The 25,736-nt window shown below is 30.8% G+C and overlaps 1 protein-coding gene, 1 long non-coding RNA gene and 1 pseudogene across 2 annotated transcripts; 1 reads left to right on the plus strand and 2 right to left on the minus strand.

The window, feature by feature from the left end:
• Positions 1-1,240: 1,240 nt before the first annotated feature.
• On the minus strand, positions 1,241-2,627 carry LOC112717175 (uncharacterized). The gene has a single exon (XM_025769277.3). It carries the CDS (start codon positions 2,362-2,364, stop codon positions 1,345-1,347), a length of 1,020 nt encoding a protein of 339 aa, XP_025625062.1. The 5' UTR covers positions 2,365-2,627; the 3' UTR covers positions 1,241-1,344.
• A 5,382-nt stretch (positions 2,628-8,009) lies between these two features.
• LOC112717176 (uncharacterized) lies at positions 8,010-11,204 on the minus strand. The gene is made up of 6 exons (XR_003160595.3): positions 10,693-11,204; positions 9,423-9,488; positions 9,265-9,329; positions 8,853-8,969; positions 8,494-8,607; positions 8,010-8,351 (listed from the first exon to the last, which is right to left on the minus strand). It is a non-coding gene; the product is annotated as an uncharacterized lncRNA (long non-coding RNA).
• Positions 11,205-13,395: 2,191 nt separating this feature from the next.
• Positions 13,396-24,494, plus strand: LOC112718095 (sugar transport protein 10-like; annotated as a pseudogene).
• The last annotated feature ends 1,242 nt before the right edge of the window (positions 24,495-25,736 follow it).

Consider the following 25,736-nt stretch of genomic DNA (forward strand, 5'->3'; position numbering starts at 1 on the left):
TTGCCTTGGCTTACTTTTCAGTAATAATATTTAATTTGTATATAGGTTATTCATCTTAATTGATTTATGAAAAATAAAATCAAATACAAAAATGTTCAATACGTTCTTGGTACATATATATCAATTAATCATTACTAATTATATATATTAATATACTCTAATTAACCAAGGTTTCAAACTCCTTAGTGCAGTTGCTTTATGTGTTTGTCTTCCTTCTATGTATCTCCCTGCTACTGTTCATTTGCATGGAAAAGAAAGTGATGCACACTAGATAGATAACAGTCAAATTAGTGAAATGAATGTTGCTGACCCACTTTGTGCCTTATAGAATATAGACAGTACGATGTTTTCTGACATAGAGATTGCATTATTTACATTTGTCATGTGTGTCAAGTTTTTATGTATTTATTTCGTCTAGACACCATGTGGTTGGGGCAGATTTCGTTTTCAACCAAGTGTGTATATCAATGTTTCGGTGCATAAATTCTGATTTTATAATTTCACTTTTTATAATTAAAAAACTATTTATTTTATAAAGTTTATAAAGAATATACGAAAAGTAATTTTTAATAAAACTAATTTCTGTTAAAAAATAAAGTTGAAACTTGAAACAAACACAATACTAAAAACTATTCGAGTCTCCAACACGAAAACAATCACTTGGTAAATATTTTTCCTATAGTTATTTTCTTCTCTCAATTATAATTATTATGCGAGGCTTATTTTTGTGCAGGTTACTAGCTCAGCTGATCTAACCTAATATGTTTTTCGATTTTGTTAATAGGTAATGATTTTTATAAACAATGTGAACAATAGATTCTAAAATTTTAGAATTGATTTAATAAAGTAAAAAAAAAATACTCTATTCTCAAATTATTTTTTAAATTTTAATATTAGGATAAACATTTGCACACTTAATAAATTGAATATTTAGTCATTGTTATTGTGCATGACTAAATTGAATCAAAAGAAATAATCGTCCAATTAAAAATAATGAACATACTCGTCTACATACTTATTAAATTGAACATCCCACATATCCATTATTCACATATTGTTTAGTATTCTCATTGTCAACCTATATTTTTCCTATATTTTTTCTCTTCTTTTTTTATTTTTAAGGAAAAATAGTTAGTTTAATTTTCAGGCATGGCGATAAGAAAAACCAAAAATAGATAGAGGAATAGTCGCAAGCAGAAGATAACCAAAAAAAAAAGTTACTATTTTGAGTAACACCAAGTTAAACTTATAAGCCATGTTCTATATGGTTGTAAATCTTATTGAATTCTATACCGACTAAAACAATAGACACACAAAAAGGAAAAGAAAACTACGATCCTTATATTATAACGGTTTAACTAGAGAATTTCGATTCACGATGAGATGTGTTGGGAATGGAAGCATTGAAGAAAATAAAAAGGAGGCCTGTTTGAGGAGATGAAGTAGAATGAGAAGCAATATGGCTCCAAAAGAAGCAGCAAGTGTCGCATGATGATGATGAGGTGATTTTGCTGCCAGATAAACACAATCCAGAAATATGAAAAGCCAGCTTAGCCTTTCCATAAGCCCCTTAATCCTCTGCAACATGATTCTGTTGTTGCCGGCGGCGGCGATTCTGCATATAATCCTGAAACAGAGAACCCCAACAACCATGAAAGTGGTGAGTGACCAAGCCCTGTACCTAACCACCTTCCCTCCCACCACCAGCTCCTCTTTCCTGCACACACAAGAATCGCACTCTCCTGACAATCTCGAATTCTTCATGGCGTCCAAGCCCGTGTAATAAGGCATCACCACATAGTCCAGGTACAGGCTTGCATGCAGGATTCCTGATACTGTTGATGCTGCAAACAATGCATACCTCAAGTCCTTCTTCTTCTTGTTCTCATCTTCTTCTTCCTCTTCCTCCTCCTCCTCCTCCTGAGAGTCAAAGACCAATGCAGAGATGAGGACCAGGTGGAGAATTGCAGGGCCAGTGGATGATATTGGGAATAATGTGTTGATTTGAGGACCCTTTGCAAAGGTTAAGATCACTAGTGGGAGTGATATTGGTCCACATGGAAGCAGGTACCTTGTTGTTCTTTGTGTTGATGAAGAAGAAGAAGAATAACGAGACCTTGCAGTGGTAGCAACAATCACAAGTGTCACCAAATAAGAAGCTGTCGCGAAGAGGAGGACCAAGATATCAACATAAGGTGGGTAATTTGCAGGGTAAGTTGTCTCGCACACATAATGGTAAGGGCAATTCAGTAAATCTAAGGTTTCCTCGACTTGCCAGCTAATGCATTTGAAGAATGTGGCGGCGGCATGGGCATCTGCTGCTGTTAAGGTTAGGTCCCGTCCAGGTTGGATTGTTGGGAGCATATTATTCTCAATTCGCTTAGCTTGCTTTAATTTGATTTGTTTTGTTCTGCTGTGTTGCGTCTGTTAAATTAACTTTATTATTATGGTTATGGTTGGATATTGTTGTTGGTGGTATGAATTAGAACTAGACCAAGAAAGACCAACTAACCAAGTTTATTTCCCACTCCATAGTCCACATATAGAGAGGAAAAGTGTTGGTTTCAATGGGAAGCGTATTGCTGAGTGGAAGGAAGCAAGATTGATTTCAAAAGAGTGCAATAAGATTAAGGCAACGTGACTCCAAAGGGAAAGGGTTATGGTTTGGTGAGTGATGCCCATTCATTTCATTTTATTTGATGTGCTGTGCTGCCAAATAATATTGGTATACCAACACTCCCTCATTTCGACCCTTCCTATTTAATTCATTTTTACAAATCATTTGTTATTCTTATTTCTTCATTAAATTATGGTACGCTGGGAGATCACAAACATGCTCATGCTCAAGTTTCGCAATGCATCTTTTCATTCCTATTAGGATATTTTATACTTGACCGTTCTATAAATGATTTTATAAACGCTCATCGAATTTAAAACTATATCCTAATTTTATTTCTATCAGATTTTGCTTGCATCCTTTTCTTTTCTTGAATCAATACTAATAAACTTTTTTCATTTTTTACACTTGAAAAAAATTAACTCCTAGTATTTTTTGGTCCTTAAAAAATTATAAGAGTTATGCTACGTGTACACCAAAATCAGCTTCGAAAGTTAGCCACAGTATAAAATACATATTAGAATACAAATACACATTGAAAATAAATTAAACTACATATATATTTATACACCAATACATTGATAGTTGATTTTAGTGGCTGATTTTGGTGTACAAATAATATTTTTGAAATTGTAATTTTTTTTATTAAAATTATGAGGATAATTAGAAAGTTAATTTTTTTTAATTAATATCAGTCAATTTTTTAAAAGTATTTTTTTTATCTTAATTTTTAAATCTTAAATTTTAAGTTTTGAATTCTAATTCTTAAATATTAATTTAAATTCTAAATCTTTTAAAAATTAAAAAAATTAAAATAAAAAAATTAACTAATTAAAAATCGAATATTTTAATTATTCATAAAATTAATGCATTCATATCATATTCTTCAACAAAACGACCAATAATAAGCTCGCTCTGTTTGCAAAACAGAAAATGTTAGAATTAGAAACTTTATGTAGTAATTTTGTAGTTAGCTGTATTCATAAAGTAACTATTTCATGCATGTGTCCAAACCAATTATACCTTTCCTTGGACTCTAGCTAGCATAATTAGATTTGGTTTGATTTTTTGAAGAAGTATTTGTATTTTTTGAAAGTATAAATATTTTATTTTGTATTTGATAAATAAAAAATTTATGTGTTTATATTTATAGTTTTTAAAAGTTAAAAGTATTTCTTTTGAAAGTACTTAAAGAAGAGGTTTTTAAAATTAATTTGTGTTTATTAAAATTAAAAAATTTAATATAACTTTATAAATTAATCAATATTCAAATTTAATACTTACATTAATATTTATTATAGTATTTTTAAATTTTAAAAACTATTTTATCAAATGTGTTTGTTTTTTTTATATTTATTAAAAATTATTTTTAATTTAATTTATCAAATTCAAATGCTATCATTTATAAACTATTTTTAAAAAGTAAAAATTTTACCAAACTAAATCTTATATTAACGGTGTATAATTTTTTTTTTGCTCAGGTGTATAGTAGATATCTTTAATATAAGATATCAAAATTTTCGTGTGTCAACTAGGGAATGTTTCTACGTAAGATGAAATCGGATCTGTCTTTGTTTAGATTCGACTTTAAATATTAATCAGGTTGATTTTCAGATTTTTACTCATTTAGTACGTAAACTTTCATTATTTTCAGATCACAATAAAATTTGAGCCCAAACCAGATGAAAATGGACTTCATATGAAATCTAAACTAAAATAAATAAATAAAAACAACTTGTTACTAATGGATTTTTTTTTTTCAAAACTTAATATCAAAATGTTTTTCTTTTAAAACTATTAACTTAGATGTCACTCTTTTTATATTACTATAATTAATTATAATTAAAAATTTAAAACTTAACAAATTAAAAGAGTGGCATTTAGATAATTACCTTCAAAAGATTATGACATTTTAATAATATATTTCAAAAAAAAAAAGCATGGCACATCGATAAAAAGATCCAACTAATGAAACTTAAGATGTAGCGTTAAAAATTAGTATAAATTTGTTTTATATAAATTCTAATTCATCAATAATTGCCACAGCCAAATATATATTATAAAAGTAAAATATTTTATTAGAATTGGACTCAACAAATCAAGTATAAACTCACTCAATTAAAAACAAATAAATTTATTTTACTAAATATAAAACTTATTTAGAAAACTGAATTAATAAAATTAAAAGATTATGATAAACACAATGAAAAATATTATAACAATTCAACAAGTACATAATAATAATAATAATAATAATAATAATAATAATAATAATAATAAATGGTTTAGTCTGGTCAGATCGGGTGATTTGAACTTTGGTCTTGACTCAATTGAATGATTTAGCCAAGGCATTTAATTTGATTTCGTGTTTGACTTAACCCTATCGAATTCGAACCGTGTTTAGAATTTAAAATTGAGACCAAATCGTATTATAAACACCCTCTAATATCAAGGAAATCAAACCTGCACACTAAAAAATAAAGTGACCAAACCTAAAATCTACGACTCTACGTTTAGAAATGGAAAATGAAAATAAATATGCTGAGCAGTGAGGTTGAATAAGTTTAAAATATGAAGAAAAAGAAAGTTAAGATGGACTAATTCTTTAAAGAGAAAAAATGAAAATTTATTACGTATCTACCAAATAAAAGGCTGACAAACAGCAGGTGAGAACACTTAATATAAAAATTTCGATTAACTTTTTATAAAATTGATAATTAATAATTTATTAAATAATAATTTAATCAAATTTATTAAATCATTTAAGTATATAAATTCTTACCGATGCTCAAATGTAAAACATAGTCAGAGACCTCATAATACAAATACAACTAAAACATACACAAATCCTCCTCAATACCTTTATTATTTAATTAGCTTTTTGGTTTCTAAGGCAATGTCTTAACAAAACACAAATAACATGATGTCAATCAACATAGAATATGTTGTTGATAATCTACATAGTTAAGACCCTTAAAATTTAGAAACAAGACAAATAAATTTTTACTAAAAAATAACAAATGACAAATTTAGAATACGATCACAAACTTATATATATTGATACAATATAAAAATTAAAATAGATAAATAAAAACCTACCATGTAGATTATATTTATTTTTGTCTATAGTTTTTATTTATTTTTTAAAAATATTATATTACTATATGTACAAAAATATCTTTATAAATAATTATAAAAAATAAATATATTTTTATAAATATTTTTTATTAAATGACTAAATAAATTTCTATGAAAAAATATTTTTTAATAAAAAATTAAAATTAAAATCAAATTAATTATATCAATTTAATAATCTCAAAAAAAGTCAAAATCAATTAACTAAAAAAAAATACTTATCAATTTTTTATATTATAACAATAGATATAAATTAGTAATCTTATCAGAATAATTACCATTTTTTAAAAGTACGAAAGAAAACAAATAAACTTTTCTTACAACGCATATGCGGAAAATAGGCACGTGGTAAGGCTTATGGTTCACTTGTGTATGCTCGTTAAAATTTTGGATGGTAATAATACTAGTTCTCAACTGAAATTATAATGAGCGAATACCCCACCACCCCTCATAATTATTTCGAAAGGATAACGAGACTTCCAAAAAAAAATATCTAATCCGATTCTTGATATATATATTTTTTTTAGGATTGATTAGTCTCTGTGCAAAAAAATAACATTAATTTTTTTTACACAAGGATTAATCAATACCATAAAAATAAAGCTCAAGAACCGGGTTATTTTTTTTTTATCAAGAATCTCATTGTCTTTTGAGATAATTGTCGGAGGCTATTTTGAATTTTTCTCAATTATAATTAAAGGAAAAATGATAATTAAACAAAAATAAAGGATACTTCTATTATTTCTTATTTGGCATACTTTATTTTTTGATTATACTACAATGAAGTTTTAGTAAAGAATAAAAATTTTTGTTTAACAAAAAAAATTACATAAAAAATTGTTATGTGCAACAATGCACATATTTTTTCCTAAATTTAATAAAAAAAATATTCTTTATCCAAATTTATTTTTCACCAAAAAATTATTTATTTGTATGATATATTTGTATGATATAAAAGATAAGTCTATAATCTTTTCTCACATATCAATCATTTAAAAAATATAGAAAGTTTATAAAATATATCTTATTTAATAAAAAAATGATACGAAGACAATCTCTTAACAAGCCTAGGGACGGATATATATAGGGACGGATATATATATTGTAGCGGGAGCAAGTCCTCCCTTACAATTTGAATTTTTTTTTTTTAAATAGTATGCGATAATAATATTTATTTGTCTTTACTAAATTATTTTTGGATTTGTCACTTGTTACAAGTCTATTAGAGTACGTCTTGTATTGAACGTTAATGAGTTGAAATATCTACAAAAATTACTAACTCTTAAATTAAAAAAAAAAAAAGTTAAAGAGATTCTTTCTTATGAACTATTATTTTCTATTTATTTGGATAGATTAATAACTATTGTTTTCTACTCCTAATTTTTGCATTGATTTACATTCACCTGAATAACAGCTTGAAACTGAATTATCATAACTCTCTAATTATCTAAATTTAATGTGATACGTGACATATAATTATATCATCTTTGGATTTTTAGGATTTTGTGTGGCTTGCAAACTAGAATTTTAACTTAAACCTTCTAATTAGATTAAGTGACCAAAAAATTGGCAGTTAATTGAGTTAGAGGAGGATTAAAGTACTAAGGAATTGGAGTCTAATCACTTAAAGTTTGCTATGAATGGAATCTTTGCATAATCAAAGTAGTTAATAAGAATTGTTAATTCTAAAATTTGAACATCTCAACACTACAAGAAAAACACCGTACACTTGAAAAGTGTAGCCAAAAGTGAAAAAAAATGATGCCTTAGGCTACGGCTACGCTTTTTGGGCTACGGCTACGCTTTTTGGAGTGATTCCTATTCGGCCGTTGCCTATTCTCAAAGGCTACGCTTTTCTGCACCAAGGGCTACGCTTTTGGCGTTTGGGAATAGGCTACGCTTTTCAAGTGATGCTGTCCAAGACCAAAGGCTACGCTTTTCAGCTTTCATTTTTCCAGAATAGGCTACGCTTTTCAACGCTACTGCATCACTTGTAAAGCGTAGCCACATTGTATACCATAGCTACTTTTTATAAGCGTAGCCTTAGATCCCTCTTTTTTTTTTTGTATACTATAGCTACTGTATATAAGTGTAGCCTTAGGTCCCTCATTGTTTTTTTTTTATTTTCTATATATATATATATTCTAATAATTTTTTTTTCTAAAACCTAATATTTAGTAATATGATTATATATATAATCCTATTTTTTTTAATTAAATTAGTTAAAAATTATAAAATAAAAATAAATACATAATAATACCATACAATATTCTTTGAATAATAAAAATTATCCAATAACAAAATATATTTATAATAAACTAAAAATATTGGGATGATCATAAATGAGTATTCATCATCTCACACTAAATTAAACATACCCATATCAAAATATACATTAGACCACTTAGAATTTACTACTAATAAACTATAAAAAACCAAAATATTGTATCTACATAAGTATCTTCTAATAAAAGTTATTAACCTTCTGATAGAAGAGAAAAAAATCTTGTTCTTTAAATATCTTATTCGACGGAAGATCGTATTTGGGAGATTTCTGGTTCTTCATCTGCCTCAAATATTGTTCTGTAGGTTCTGGCAACTACAAAAGAAAAAAATCAAAATTATATAACACTTACTAAACCCCTTAAGGCTTAAATTTGAAAGCATACATAGCACAAAAATAGAAAAAAATGAAATTCACAAACAAAATCAGAAACAAGGTAAAGAAGTGTATATCATACCAATTCAATGTGACCCTGAGGGAAATAGAAAACTCTGTCTTGAACACAAGGAACATTCATTAATGGCCCTGCACAGCCTCCATAGCTCTTTAAACAAATCATCACCAGCCCCATCTGCCACAAAACAAAACACAAACATGTTGGAAACTTTGCATGGTTTTTTTCAGACCAAAAGTTGGAAACTTTTTTCTCTCATTTTTGCATTAAGCTCTTCCTTAGTAACCTCCATGTTCACAAGGCAAAAAGGGTCATTCACTTCATATTGAAAAATTAAAGGAAAATATTAAAAATGGAGCAAGAGAATTATCAGAATTTTGAATTAGAGGAGAAAAGAAAGAAGATGAAGTCGCTGTCCTCACCTAGCAAAGAAACTCGAAGAACAGTTGGGTGAGTGAAACGCAGCTCCCTCTTAAGCTTCAGTCAGCTCCCTCCTGACTTTGAACGAGGTTTACTTGCACTTGCTAGCGGGTTATCACCTATAATTAGCAATTTATCACATCAGTGAAGCTCATAAAACCACACAAGCAACATTGTCAAAATACAATTTTGTATAATTGATTTTAGGTATAATTAATTCTAACATAACTGGTTTTTATGTCTGCTACTTCCTCTCAATGTAATTCTAACACAGTAAAAATTTTCACTTCGATCCAAATTGATTCTAGAGACAAGAATTTGATTCTAGTTGAGAAAAATCAAACATAGATTAAAAAGGAGGTTCCAATTTCTAAACATGTAAGTATAGCCAATCAGATAAGAGGAAGTTCTAACTTTTGCAATCCATTATCCATATATGCATCCAAAGATGATATCACCCGAGGAAGTTGCTCTAAAATCTGCAATTTGAAAAGCAAAACAACCAGCATTACACACACTAGAAACTTGTTTTTGCAGTCATCCACTACCCTGCATCAGATAAAAGTGTGCACCTGCTCTGTATTCTTCATAGTAGAAACCTTTGCCATAAGGTTCTTGGGAAGCTTAGTGAGTTTGGCCTACAAGTGATCGAATCACAGTAATAACAAGTTAACTATAATAATTAAAAAAGAAAACTCAAGTAATAACAACATAAATTAGAGATGTAAGATTCTGCTTGAAAGGGTACCAAAAATTTTCAATCAATCCCACTTGAAAGACACAAGATTCTGCAAAACCACTATTTTTCAATATGTATATTTATAAACCAATTTGCAGAAACTGGTTTCACATTCTAATGCGAAAGAAACCAAATTTACTCACAGAAATTAATTTTCATGAATTGAAATTTAAAAGACAAAACTGAATCATAGGTAAAATCTGAGAAAGCAAACACAAAGTACTAAAAAAATGACTAAAAGGAATACTCCTATTATTACTAATTAAAAAGGCCCCAAAGTTTGATTTAGTGGCTTTATTAGTTCACTGAGGAATTTTCTTCACTCTTGCACACCAAGAGCCTGGCTGTTCTCAATAAACAGGTAGGTAAATGAGCATTGGAATTTGGAATCGGTAGCGGCAAGTCTTATGAATGAATCTGAGATTTGATATTATAATTTTTAATTATAGTTGATAAGAAGAAATATGGTTAAAAGTGCCAAAGAAAGCATAAAGCAGAAAGCCAGCAAATCAGAAATCTATGGGAATCTGCAGGCTGTGTTTATAGAAATGGATAGCACTCAAGATATAAGCATAAGCCTTCAAACCTTGTCCCAATTGAAGAATAGCTAAGTTTATATTATTCATCTTGAATTGTGATTTTTCACAGAATCATTCAGTGGCGAAAGAACTAGCTGAATTAAATATATCATAAACTCACCCAGATTTATGAACTTGAAATAAATAAATCAAATTAGACATAATAAATAAATTAATAACAATGACAAGCATACGCAAACCCAGATTTTCTTGGCTTGTGGAAAATTGTTAGTAGCATTGCATATAATACAGGTCACTAGAATTGATATGATCCTTTGAAAAATCACTAAGAAAAATCACTGTAAGGACACTATTCTATTCTTTATCAGAAGGTTAAACAACGCAGCTTCATTAACAAATAATCTAACAATACTCATTAATCTGTTAAACCACGCAACTTCATCAATTCATAAAACCCCCAAATTAAAACCCATATTTCACAGATTAAAACCCCTAAATTAAAACCCCTAAAATCGGAACCCTAAACCTCTGAAATTTCAGAACCAAATAGAAATCAATACATACATAATCAACACGGAGATGACGATGATGAGAAGCACGGAGATGACGATGGTGAGGGCGGCGCAGCGATGATTTGTGCAGAACGGCGAAGAAGAGCGATGGTCTGTGCAGTGGTGACAATGGCAAAGGTGATGAGCGACGATGGTGAACGGTGAGTGGTTACTGGGTGGCGACGGTCAACAGCGACGGTAAGAATGGCGAAGGTGAGAGTTGTGCGCGACAGGGTTGGCGAAGGTAAGGGCGGCGCAGCGACGAGAAGACGATGGTAAGGGCGGCACAGCGACGAGGAGGAGGGCGAAGAGAAGCGACGGTGAGTGGTGGGTGAGAGGGTTTCTGTAGCGAGAGTGTTTCTTCGATGGTGAGCTTTGGATTTGGAGGGATCGAGATGAAGGCTAAGTCTGGGTTTTGGATTTGGAGGGACAAAAATTCCATTAAGTGTTTGAGTTTTGCTTTCGAAAACTGAGGAAAAAAATTTATTAAGTGTCAAATCTTTTGCTTTAGATACATTAGGCATCACTTTTGAAGTGTATCCAAAACTTAATAAATAGGCTACTCTTTAAAAGCGTTCCCTTAGATACAAAAAGTGGACCCATAAATATTAACATACGGCTACGCTTTTTAAGTGATTTCTATAATACCTAAGGCTACACTTTTTAAATGATGCCAAAATTGTGTTTCCTTTTCTCTTATAAAAAGGCATCACTGAAAAAAGCGTAGCCTATTCTATGAATAGGCTACGCTTTTTAAATGTAGCTTAAAAAAAGTGTGGCTGAATGGGTATTTTTCTTGTAGTGCAAAAACCTTAACTACTTTCTCACATTGTTTCTTACAACCACTTTACTATTTGCTTTCTTAAATCTTCTAAATTACTGTTTAATGCGATTTGAACTCAAAACATTCATTTTTGCTTGTCTAACTAAGTAAATCACTCAACTATTATTTTTTGGTCCATCAATCCTCGTGGGATCGACTCTCACTCACATGAGGTATTACTTGGTATGACGCGATACACTTGCCGGTTTGTTTGTAGTTTTCAAAATCCGCATCAGGAGCTATCGACTACTTGCATTGGAAGACTTCGCGGAAGAACCAAGTGAGAGAACATAAGATGAGAAGACACCACATCCAACTCAAAACCTTAAGGTGTAAAGTGAATGGGATGTGGGACTCACTCCTTATACACTACATATGAGTATTTGTCTTCGATGTTTCACCATGAATACTCCTTAAACAACCAGACCAATTAACCATCAGCTCTCTTTCTTGTTACTCCTCACACACCACATATGAGTATTGGTCCAAACCATCCTTGTCGGGAAGACTTTCGATGTTTCACGTTGAATACTTCCTTAAACCACCAGATCGATTAAACATCAACTCTAATACCACTTATTAGGACACTGTGGGGAGCTCTCGACCATCAGAGAGACTTCAAAGAGGAACCATGTAAGAGAACATAAGATGAAAAGATACCACAGCTCTAATACCTTTTGTTAGGACATCGTGAGGAGCTCTCGACCAACGAGGAGACTTCGGGGAGGAACCAAGTGAGAGAACATAAGATGAGAAGACACCGCATCCAACTCAAAACCTTAAGGTGTAAAGTTAATGGGTCTCTCATATTATAAACTCATCACCCTTCATTGTTTACTTCAATGTGGGACTAATTCTTACACTCCTCACACACTACATGAGTCTTCGTCTCTGATACTTCACCTTGAATACTCCTTAAACCACCAAACCGATTAATCGTCGGCTTTCGTCCTTTTTTTCTTTAATGTGGGACTAATTCTTACACTCTTCACACACCACATATGAGTATTCTTCTTTGATGCTTCATCTTAAGTACTCCTTAACCCACCAGATCAATTAACCATCGGCTTTCTTTCTTGTTTTCTTCAATGTGAGACTAATTCTTACAATCCTCACATACCACATATGAATATTTGTCCAGACTACCCTTATCGAGAAGACTTTCAATGCTCTTCAAGTTAAATACCCCTTAAACCAATTGAATACTCCTAAAATCACCAGATCGATTAACCATTTGCTCTGATACCACTTGTTGGGCCACTGTGGAGAGCTCTCGACCATCAGAGAGACTTTAGGGAAGAACCAAGTGAGAGAACATAAAATAAAAAGACACCACATCCAACTCAAAATCTTAAGGTGTAAAGTTAATAGATCTCTCATCTTATAAGCTTCTTATTCTTCCTTGTTTTCTTCAACGTGGAACTAATTCTAACACTCCTCACACTTACAACTTAACATTATTAGTGTGTTGTATGGTGTTTAAAATACTTTACAGTCAAAAGATGAATGATATACCATCCCAATTCATTAATAAAATGTTTCTCTTTGACAGTTTCTTAGAAATTCAAATGACGTTTGTTGGCACTTATTGCCAAAATAGAAAAACTTGTGACAGTAATTGGAAGCAATTTTTAGTGTCAGTTGTGAATATTTTTAGAAATCTTATATGAGTTGCTTTCAATGTAATACCCTATAATTAAACATGTTTATCGATAATTTATTATCATCACTACAACAGAGATAGGGAAGAAGAAGAAGAGCATAAAAGAACAAGTAGAAGCATAATTATTTAGTAGAACATCTATGATGTTTTCTTATAACAAGCTAAGACTACATACAAATACAAGAAAAATCAATCACATCTTTGTAATAAGAAAAATTAAAATTAGAAAGATGGCAGGAGATGGCTACGTTAAAACTGGTGGACGATAATATGAAAGAAAGGTGACAGCATTCGTGTTAATTACATGTTTTGTTGCTGCCATGGAAGATTTTCTCTTTAGGTACGATTTTAGTGTCATGGGAGGAGTCACAACTATGGAACCATTATTGGATAAATTTTTTTCGGTTGTGTATCAACAAATACTGAGTGATTATGGTACCAATCAATACGGTAAGTTTGACAACCAGCTATTCTTGTTGTTCCCCTCCTCTCTGTATCTTGCGGTATTAGTAACTTCTTTTTGCTGTCACAACCTCAAGATTGTTTGGGCACAAGCCATCCATATTTTTGGGTGGCCTATTTTTCCTTATTGGAACACTGTTGAATGGTTTTTCAATTAACATTAAAATGTTTATCATCGATCGATAGGAATAATCATGGTTCAGTTTTTTCATAAGTTAAACTGAAACTACACTAAATCATTTTAAATAGTTTAAAAGTTGAACCAAACTATATTTCATATGATAAACCAGTTTATGGTTTATATGCTAAAATTAATTTTTAACATATAAAAATTAGTTTTAATATCTCTCTCTTCCTTGTTATTCCTCACACACAAGATATGAGTATTTGTCTGGATTATTCTTATTGGGAAGAAAAACTTCAGGGAAAAATCAAATGAGAGCACATAAGTTGAGAAGATACCACATCCAACTCAAAATCTTAAATGTGGGACCAAACTATTAACTCTTCAGTCTTTCTTATTTTCGTTAATGTGGGACTGATTCTTACACTTCTTACATACCACATATGAGTATTCGTCTTCTATACTTCACCTTGAATACTCCTCAAACCATCAGACCGGTTAACCATCGGCTCTCATCCTTTTTTTTTCAATGTGAGACTAATTCTTACACTCATCACACACTACATATGAATATTTTTTCGGACCACCCTTGTCGAGAAGACTTTCGATACTTCTCGTTGAATACTCCTTGAACCAACTTCTTAAACCAATTGAATACTCCTTAAACCACCAGGTCAATTAACCATCGGCTCTGATACCACTTGTTGGGCCACCATGGGGAGCTCTCGACCACCGAGAAGACTTCGGACAGGAACCAAATAAGAGAACATAAGATGAAAATATACCACATTCAACTCAAAACCTTAAGATATAAAGTTAATAGGTTTCTCAATGTAGGACTAATTCTTACATTCTTTACACTTGTTGTTTAACATTATTAGTGTGTTGTATTGTATTAAAAATAGTTTACAATCAACGAATGCTCTTATATCTAAATTCATTAACAAAATATTTATCTTTGACAATTTATCAAAAATTTAAATGACGTTTGTGATACTTATTTTTAAAATAGAAAAATTTGTGACAGTATTTAAAAGCTAGTTTTAGTGTTAGTTGTGAATATTTTTAAAAATCCTACATGAGTTGCTTCCAATATGATATCCTATAATTAAACATGTTTATCGATCAATTATTATCATCTCTACATTAGTGAGACAGAGAAAAAGAAGAAAAAAATGCAAAAAAGAATAAGCAGAAGCATAATTAATTAGTAGAATATCTATGGTGTTTTCTTGCAGCAAGATAAGGCTACATACAAATACAAGAAAAATTAATCACATCTTTATAATAAGAAAAGTTAAAGTTTCAAACATAGTAGGAGGTGCCTACGTTGAAACTGGTGGAAGATAATATGAGGAAGAGGTGACAACATTCGTATTAGTTACATGTTTTGTTGCTGCCATGAGAGGTCTTCTCTTTGGGTATGATGTTAGTATCACGGGAGAAATCACATCTATGGAACCATTCTTAGTTAAATTCTTTCAAGTTGTGCATCAACAAATGCTTGATGATTCCGGTACTAATCAATACTGCAAGTTGGACAACCAGCTACTCACGTTATTTACCTCTTGTCTGTATCTCGTGGCAATAATAGCTTATTTTTTTTGCTGCCACAACCTCAAGATTGTTTGGACACAAGCCATCCAATTTTTGCGTGGCCTATTTTTTCTTATTAGAGCATTGTTGAATGGTTGCACAATTAACGTTTAAATGCTTATCATCCATCTATAGGTATCTTCATTGTTCAGTTTTTTCATAAGCCATACTAAAAGTGTACCAAAGCATTTTAAATAGTTTAAAAGTTGAACTATTTCATATGATAAATAAATTTATAAACTGTATTATATGCTAAAATCAACTTTTTAACATATAAAAAAAGTTAGTTTTAATATCTCTCTCTCTCTTTCTCGCTCTTCCTTGTTACTACTCATACACACCATATGAGTATTCGTCCGGACCATCCTTGTTGGGAAGGCTTTCGATGCTTCACTTTGAATACTCCATAACCACCAGATCAATTAGCAATTGCCTCTGATACCACTTTTTAGGAACTCTCGATCAGCGGAAATGACACCACATCTAACTCAAAATCTTAAGGTGTAAAATTAATAGGTCTCTCATCTTATAAACTCCTTACTTTTCTTTATTTTCTTCAATGTGAAATTAATTCTTACACTCCAGATACTTGCTTCTTAACATTATTAGTGTGTTGTATGGTATTGAAAATGGTTTACAATCAAAATATTAATGCCCTGATATCCAAATTCATTAACAAAATATTTCTCTTTGACAATTTCTCAAAAATTTAAATGACGTTTGTGATACTTATTGCAAAAATAGAAAAATATGTGACAATATTTGGAAGCTATTTTTAGTGTCAATTGTGAATATTTTTAGAAAGTTTATATGAGTTGCTTTCAATGTAATACTCTATAATTAAACATGTTTATCGATCAATTATTATCACCATTACAACAGTGAGATAGAGAATAAGAAAAAAAAGAACAAAAAAGAACAAGTAGAAGCATAATTAATTAATAAAACATCTATGGTGTTTTTTTGTAGCAAGCTAAAGGCTACATACAAATACAAGAAAAATAAATCACATCTATATTATAAGAAAAATTAAAGTTTTAAACATAGTAGAAAGTGCCTATGTTGAAACTGGTGGAAGGCAATATGAGGGAGAGGTGACAGCATTCGTGTTAATTACATGTTTTGTTGCTGCCATGGGAGGTCTTCTCTTTGGGTATGATGTTGATATCACGGGAAGAATCACATCTATGGAACCATTCCTGATTAAATTCTTTTCGATTATGTATCAACAAATGCTGAATGATTACGGTACCAATCAATACTGCAAGTTTGACAACCAGCTACTCACGTTGTTCACATCTTCTGTATCTCGTGGCAATAATAGCTTATTTTTTTGCTACCACAACCTTAATATTGTTTGGACGCAAGCCGTCCAAGTTTTTGCGTGGCATATTTTGAAGAACTGTTGAATGGTTGTCCAATTAACATTTAAATGCTTATCATCGATCTATAGGAGTCTTCGTGGTTCAGTTTTTTCATAAGCTAAACTAAAACTGCACCAAACCATTTTAAATAATTTAAAAGTTGAATTATTTCATATAACAAACCAATTTATAAACTGGTTTATAATGTAAATCCATTTTTAACATGTAAAAAATTAGTTTCAAGATCTCTCTCTTCCATGCTACTCCTTATACACCACATATGAGTATTCGTCCAGACCATCCTTGTTGGGGAGGCTTTCGACTCTTCAGTGTTCCTTAAATGTTCCTTAGCATTGAATACTCCTTGAACCACCAAACCGATTAACCATCGGTTCTGATACCATCCGAGGAGACTTCGACAGGAACCAAGTAAGCGAACATAAGATGAAAAGATACCACATCTAACTCAAAACTTTATGGTGTAAAGTTAATAGGTCTCTCATCTTATAAATTAGTAGAACATCTGTAATATTTTCTTGTAGCAAGTTCAAACTACATACAAATACAAGGAAAATCAATCACATCTTTGTAATAAGAAAAATTAAAGTTTCAAACATGGCAGGAGGTGCCTATGTTAAAACTGGTGGAAGGAAACATGAGGGAAAGACGACAGCATTTGTGTTAATTTCATGTTCGGTTGCTGCCATGGGAGGTCTTATCTTTGGGTATGATGTTGGTATCACGGGAGGAATCACATCTATGGAATCACTCTTGGTTAAATTTGTGGCAATAATAGCTTCTTTTTATTGCTACCACAATCTCAAGATTGTTTGGACCCAAGCCATCCATGTTTTTATGTGGCCTATTTTTTTTATTAGAGCACTATCGTATACTTGCATAATTAACGTTTAAATGCTTATCATTGGTAGATAGGAGTCTTCATGGTTCAGTTTTTTCATAAGATAAACTGAAACTGCACCAAATAATTTTAAATAGTTTAAAAATTGAACTATTTCATATGACAAACTAATTTATAAACTGGTTTATATGTTAAAATCAATTTTTCAATATATAAAAAAAATTAGTTTCAATACTTTTCTAGTTCTCTCTCTTTTTCTCTCTTCCTTGTTACTCCTCATACACCCAATACGACTTGTTGGGCCACCGTGAAGAGCTCTCGACCACCAAAGAGATTTCGGACAGGAACTAAGTAAAAAAACATAAGATGAAAGGACACCACATCAAACTCAAAACCTTAAGGCGTAAAGTTAATAGGTCTCTTCTCTTATAAACGCCTTACTCTTCCTTGTTTTTTTCAATCTGGGACTAATACTTACACTCCTTACACTTGCTACTTAACAGTATTAGTGTGTTGTTATGGTATTGAAAACAGTTTACAATCAAAAGATGAATGTCCTGATACCTAAATTCATTAATAAAATATTTCTCTTTCGTAATTTTTCAAAAATTCAAATGACGTTTGTAATACTTATAGCCAAATTAAAAAAATTCGTGACAGTATTTGGAAGCTATTTTTAGTGTCAGTTGTGGATATTTTTAGAAATTCTATATGGGTTGCTTCCAATATAATAACCTATAATTAAACATGTTTATCGATCAATTATTATCAACACTACAACAGTGAGATAGAGAAGAAGAAGAAAAAAAAGAGCAAAAAAAAACAACCAGAAGCATAATAAATTAGTAAAACATCTGTGGTGTTTTCTTGTAGCAAGCTAAGGCTACATACAAATACAAGAAAAATTAATCACATCTTTGTAATAAGAAAAATTAAAGTTTCAAACATGGCAGGAGGTGCTAATGTTAAAACTGGTGGAAGGCAATATGAGGCAGAGGTGACAACCAATGTTGGATGATTCGGTATCAATCGATACTGCAAATTGTTGGGGCACCATGGAGAGCTCTCGATCATCTGGGAGACCTTGGGGAGGAACTAAGTAAGAAAACATAAGAGAAAAAGACACCACATCAAACTCAAAACCTTAAGGTGTAAAGTTAATGGGTCTCTCATCTTATAAACTCGTCACTCTTTCTTACGTTCTTCAATGTAGGACTAATTCTTGCACTCTTCACACGCCTCAGACCCCTGCACAACACCTCGGGATATGCCCCATAAGATATGAAGATACCACATCTAATTCAAAATCTTAAGGTATAAAGTTAATGGCTCTAAACTCATGACTCTTCCTTGTTTTCTTCAATGTAGGACTAATTCTTATACTCCTCACACACCACCACTTTTTCTTGTTTTCTTTAATAAGGGACTAATTCTTACACTTCTCACACACCACATATGAGTATTTGTCCGGACCACCATTGTCGGAAAAACTTTAAATGCTTCACGTTGAATACTTCTTAAACCTCTTCCCCCCTCTCTCCCTCCCTCCCTCTCTCTCTCTCTCAAGTCAGTCACCTTTTTCACCTTTTTATTATTTTGCATTACTCGATAATTATTATGTTTTTTTATGTTTTTAAATTTTGAATTATTTTATTTATTTATTTTTAGCTAACTAATTGATAATGGAATCTCATGATCGATATAGCCATCTAACGAATAAGTGAGTCACTATTTTGCATTATTCCATAATTATTATGCCTTTTATGTTTTTATATTTGAAATTATTTGTATTTTTTAGTTAACTAATTATTAATGGAATACGATGATCGATTACTTGTTATCTTATTTAAAAATAGAAAATTATGACAATTATGAAAACTAGTTATTTGAAGTAAAAGCAGAGAGAGAGATAGGAGAAAATCTGATAATTAATTAAAGTGAAATTAGAAATAATTTTATTTGCATTAATAGCAAACTGAACTATAAAAATTGATCTTTTATAAATTGATTTTTATATAAAAAAAATAGAAACTATAGTTCTAAAAAATTGGTTTATTCAAAATAATTTTGGTTTAGTTTCAGTTCAGTTAAATTGTTTTTTTTTTAAACCTTTATCAATCGAATATTTCTAGATTTTGGTGTTGGATATTGCAATTAGGTGAGAAACATCATTAATATATAAGTTTTTTAATCCACATGCATTAATAGTTAGTTCTTTAATACTAATCATTTTTTTATTATCTGTTGTTAAAATAGTTTGTTCCAATCTACTTGTCTGAGATGACTTTGGCTAAATTTAGAGGAGTACTCAACATTGAGTTTCAAATGATGATCACAGTCAGAATTCTAAGTGCTAGTCTCATCAACTATGCAACTTTGAAGCATAAAAATGGACGGAGAGTATCTTTGGGAATTAGAGTTGTGTCAGCAGTTTTGCTATGTGTAGGATCTTTTTGTTTAGAGAAAATACCAAACTCTTTGATTGAAAGAGGACAATACGTAAAAGTTAAGACAATGTTGTAGAAAATCTGTGGCACTAACAATGTTGATGTGGAATATGAAGATCTTGTTGATGCAAGTGAGGCAGCTAGTAAGATGGAAAACCCATGGAAGAACATTATACGACACAAATATAGGCCACAACTCACTTTCTGCTCTTTCATTCCGGTCTCCCAACAATTCACTGGAATTAATGTCATCATATTTTATGCTCCAGTACTTTTTATCATTTTGGGCTTTGGCAGTGATGCCTCCCTCATGTCGGCAGTTATTATTGGGCCATCGTGAAGAGCTCTCGACTAGCAGAGAGACTTCGGGGAGAAATCAAGTGGTATCAGAGCCGATGGTGGCTCAACAAGGGGTATCAGAGCCAATGGTGGCCCGACAAGGGGTATCAGAGCCGATGGTTAATCGGTCATGGTGGCCCAACAAGTAGTATCAGAGTTAATGGTGGCCTAACAAGTGGTATCAGAGCCGATGGTTAATCGGTCAAGTTTAAGGAGTATTCAAGGTGAAGCGTCGAAAGTCTTCCTGGCAAAGATAGTTCGGAAGGCGTGTTCCGCGGTGTGGTGCGGCAGTGTGATGGACGAATACTCAAATGTAGTGGAAGAGTTAGAATGGAGTTGATGCTTGATGTGGAGATGATTCACACTTGAAGGGGAGATTGATATTGCAGGTGTGAGAAGTAGTGTATGAAATTAGCTCTACATTGAAGAAAGCAATAAAGAGTGAGGAGTTTATTAGATGAGAGACCCATTAACTTACTACCTTGAGGTTTTGAGTTGGATGTGGTGTCTTCTCATCTTATGTTTTCTCACTTGATTCCTTTCTGAAATCGCTCTGGTGGTCGAAAGCTCCCCACGGTAGCCCAACAAGTGGTATCAGAGCCGATGGTGGCCCCACAAAGGGGTATCAGAGCTTATGGATAATCGATCATAGTGGCCCAACGAATGGTATCAGAGTCAATGGTGGCCTAACAGTTATCACAGGAGGTGTTAATGTTCTTGCTACACTTGTTTCTCAAGGGTGGCAGACAAATTTGGAAGAAAAGGTGGCATTTAGATGCATGTTTGTCAGGTAAAAAACAAATTTATGGAGAAAATTAATTATCTGGTAAAATATCTCCGTATAAAAGTAATAACTAAAAAGTTAATATATATTATATTAAACGGTTTAATTAGTTATTATCATCACAAGATATCTTGTATATGGGTAGTCAGATTAATATTTTCTATTCAGTCATTTTGTGTAACTAAAGAATGAAAGAATAATGTTGATGTATTTGCAAGGGAGCGCTCTAGTAGTTAATGAATTAGACGAGGAAAGTACAATATTTTTTGATCTCGCCATCTGAGTCGGTGAAGCAATAAAGACGATTTTGAGAATGACGCATGGCTTAATTACCCTATTGACCTGGGTTGGCGAAAATTACTTTCTTGAATCCTGTTCGATCACATGCTTTGATTAAGTGTTGACATTAATTAAAAAGATCGTTAATTTTTATGGTTAACTCATTATTTAATTTATGTTTCCATAAAAAAGAAGTGATTCATATGAATACAAACTTTACATGATTATTTTGCTAATAGAAAACAATTAATATATGATAAATTTTATCTAACTCTCTCAGAAATAACATATAATTTATTTTTTATGATGTGTCAATTTTTGATTGGTTAGTATTTTAATTAATTTGATTATTGACTATATTAATAACTTAAAATTTACTCCATCTCTAATGAATTTCACTCCATTTTAATATTTTTGGTCATGAATCTTTAATTGTTGTCAAAATTAGATAATACTAAAAGTTAAATTTAGAGTCTATATTTGTTATTGTTAGGTCATCAAATTAAAAAGAAATATACTTTCAAACATGATATTGCATCGAATGTTATAATAACAAGTTTTTTATATATTTAAATGATAAATTATTTTTTTTAAGAATGATATTTTTTTTCTCGTGGCCATTGTTTTTTTATTAAATCAAAACCTCTAAACACTTCCCAAACTATATCTAAATGTTCTTTATGCTAAGACGAGTTTCCATTGCTTTGTTCTAGCTCTAGAGTCTAATTATTTATTAATTAGAACCAATATTGTTTAAGTTAGTAAATTTGTTATATATGATTCTTCAATAATTTCTTCCATTATATTATTCCAACAGTTTCTTCTTCTTTAGTGAAGAAGATTATCTATTTTAAATAACAAGCTAATTATAAATGGTCTCTATTATAATTAAAATACTAATTTTAGTTAAATTTAAGGAATTTAAATTAATAGTATAATTAGTAATTAAATTAAAATATTAATTAATAAAAATTAACAAATCATAAAAAATAAATTACATGTTATTTTAGAAATAATTTAATAGAATTTACCATTTTAATATATGCATAAAAGCGAGAAATTTGAAATTATATGAGATAAATGATTAAGTAGAGATTTGATTGAGATTGAAAGGATCATAATAAGAAAATCTGATAATTAATTAAAGTGAAATTCGAAATAAGTTTTATTTGGATTAATAGCAAACTGAACTATAAAAATTGATCTTTTATAAACTGATTTTTATAAAAAAAAAAAGAAACTATAGTTTTATAAAATTGGGTTATTTAAAATAATTTTGGTTTAGTTTCACTTCAGTTAAACTATTTTTTTTGAAACCCTTATCAGTCGAATATTTTTAGATTTTGGTGTTGGATATTTCAATCAGGTGAGAAACAACATCATTAATATATAAGTTTTTTAATCTACATGCATTAATAGTTAGTTCTTTAAGACTAATCATTTTTTTATTATCTGTTGTTAAAATTGTTTATGTCAATTTATTTGTCTGAAATGGTTCTGGCTAAAATTAGAGGAGTACTCAACATTGGGTTTCAAATAATAATCACAGTCAGAATCTAGGTGTAAATCTCATCAACTATGCAACTTCGAAGCATAAAAATGGATGGAGAGTATAATTGGAAATTAGAGCTGTGCCAGCAATTTTGCGGTGTGTAAGGTCTCTTTGCTTAGAAAAAACACTAAACTCTTTTATTGAAAGAGGGCAACACGTAAAAGTCAAGACAATATTGCAGAAAATCTGTGGCACTAATAATGTTGATGAAGGAATATCAAGATCTTGTTGATGCAAGCGAGGTAGCTAGTAAGGTGGAAAACACATGGAAGAACATTATACGACGTAGATATAGGCCACAACTCACTTTCTGCTCTTTTATTCCGGTCTCCCAACAACTCACCGAAATTAATGTCATCATGTTTTATACTCCAGTACTTTTTACCATTTTGGGCTTTGGTAGTGATGCCTCCCTCATGTCTACAGTTATTGTTGGGCCACTGTGGAGAGCTCTCGACCAACAGGGAGAAATCAAGTGGTATTAGAGTCGATGGTGGCCCGACAAGGGGTATCAGAGCCAATGGTTAATCGGTCATGGTGGCTCAACAAGTAGTATCAGAGTTAATGGTGGCCTAACAAGTGGTATTAGAGTCGATGGTTAATCGGTCCAGTTTAAGGACTATTCAAGATGAAGCATTGAAAGTCTTCCCAACAAAGATAATTTGGTAGGCGTGTTCCGCGATGTGGTGCGGCAGTGTGATGGACGAATACTCAAATGTGGTCAAGGAGTTAGAGGGGAGTTGATACTTGATGTGGAGATGATTCACACTTGAGGGGAAGATTGATGTTACAAGTGTGAGGAGTAGTGTATGAAATTAATTCTACACTGAAGAAAACAATAAAGAGTGAGGAGTTTACAAGATGAAAGACCCATTAACTTACTACCTTAAAGTCCTGAGTTGGATGTGGTGTCTTCTCATTTTATGTTTTCTCACTTGATTCCTTCCCGAAATCTCCCTAGTGGTTGAGAGCTCTCCACGGTAGCCTAACAAGTGGTATCGGAGCCGATGGTAGCCCAACAAGGGTATCAGAGCCGATGATTAATCGGTCATGGTGGCCCAACGAGTGGTATCAAAGTCAATGGTGACCTAACAATTATCACAGGGGGTGTTAATGTTCTTACTACACTTGTTTCTATTTTTTGTGTAGACAAATTTAGAAGAAGAATATTGTTTCTCGAAAGTGACAGACAAATTTGTATGAAGGATATTGTTTCTCGAAGGTGGCATTCAGATATTTGTTTATCAGGTAAAAAATAAATTTATGGAGTAAATTAATTATCCGATAAAATATCTCGGTATAAAAGTAATAACTAAAAAGTTAATATATATTATATTAAACGGTTTAATTAGTTATTATCTTTACAAAACATTTTGTATGGGTAGTCATATTAATATTTTCTATTCAGTAATTTTATGTAACTAAAGAACAAAAGAATAATGTTGATGTGTTTGTAAGGAAGCGCTCTAATAGTTAATGAATTAGCTGAGGAAGGTACAATACTTTCTGATCTCGCCATCTGAGTCGGTGAAGCAGTAAAAACGCTTTTGAGAAGGACACATTACTTAATTACTCTATTGACCCGGGTTGGCAAAATTACTTTTTTAAATCCTGCTCAACCACATACTTTCATTAAGTATTGAAAAAATATTAATTAATAAAAAATAAATTACATGTTATTTTAAAAATAATTTAATAGACCTTAATATATGCATAAAAGTGAAAAATTTAAAATTATATGAGATAAATGATTAAGTAGAGATTTGATCGGAATTAGAGGGATACTAATAAGCTAAGCTTGTTTTTGAAAACTATTCCGATATATTCGATCCATATAATATAAATATATAATTTTGTGCGGTGGCGCCGGCAAGGTATAAAAAATAAAAAAAAATTCTATTTTTATATAAATTTATTTTTCATAAAAAATACTTTTATTTTTATGGTATAAAAGATAAGTTTACAATCATTTTTCGCATATTAATCATTTAAAAAATAAAAAATTTATAAAATGTACTTTATTTAATAAAAAAATGACGGAAAAAAAATCTCTTGACAAATCTATTAAAATAGATCTCGAACGTTATTGAATTTGAATATATGCAAAAATACTTTAACTTTTAAATTAAAAAAAAAAAGTCAAATAGATGTGTAGTTAGAGTTTGTGTGTCATATCTAAAAAGATAAAATGCATATATAAACTAAGATGAAACCAAAATTATACAATTCATCCAAAATAAAAAATGTTACATAGATCTCCCAACTGGACGTTTTTATGCAAATCAAATAAGACCCGTTCGAATTACACAATCTAACACTAATTCGAATCGGTGCAATTCGAATTACCATAGAAAATGCAAATTGAATCTGTTCAATTCGATTTATGCATGGACAAAATCTTAGAGTAAATCCAATCACATTGATTTTCTAGTTATATATGCACGTGAGCACCCACTAATTCGAATGACACCAATTCAAATTACAGGCAGTTTATTTCCTTGTATAATTTGAACTTAACTGATTCAAATTACCATAAACTTAACTTATTAATTTTTATATGTTATTTTTAAGTTAATAAATAAATAAATATTAATTTTATTATAATAGTAAAAAATTATAGCATACTAAAATAGAATATTAGAAAAAATACTATATAATATAAAAATATATGCTACAAAAATTATAATAAATTTAAAAAGATAATATTATAATTTAATATCATTTCTTTTTTAGTTACTATCTACTTAAAATTAATTTTAATTAAT

This window comes from Arachis hypogaea, chromosome 10 (assembly GCF_003086295.3).
Source record: "Arachis hypogaea cultivar Tifrunner chromosome 10, arahy.Tifrunner.gnm2.J5K5, whole genome shotgun sequence".
Lineage (NCBI taxonomy): Eukaryota > Viridiplantae > Streptophyta > Magnoliopsida > Fabales > Fabaceae > Arachis > Arachis hypogaea.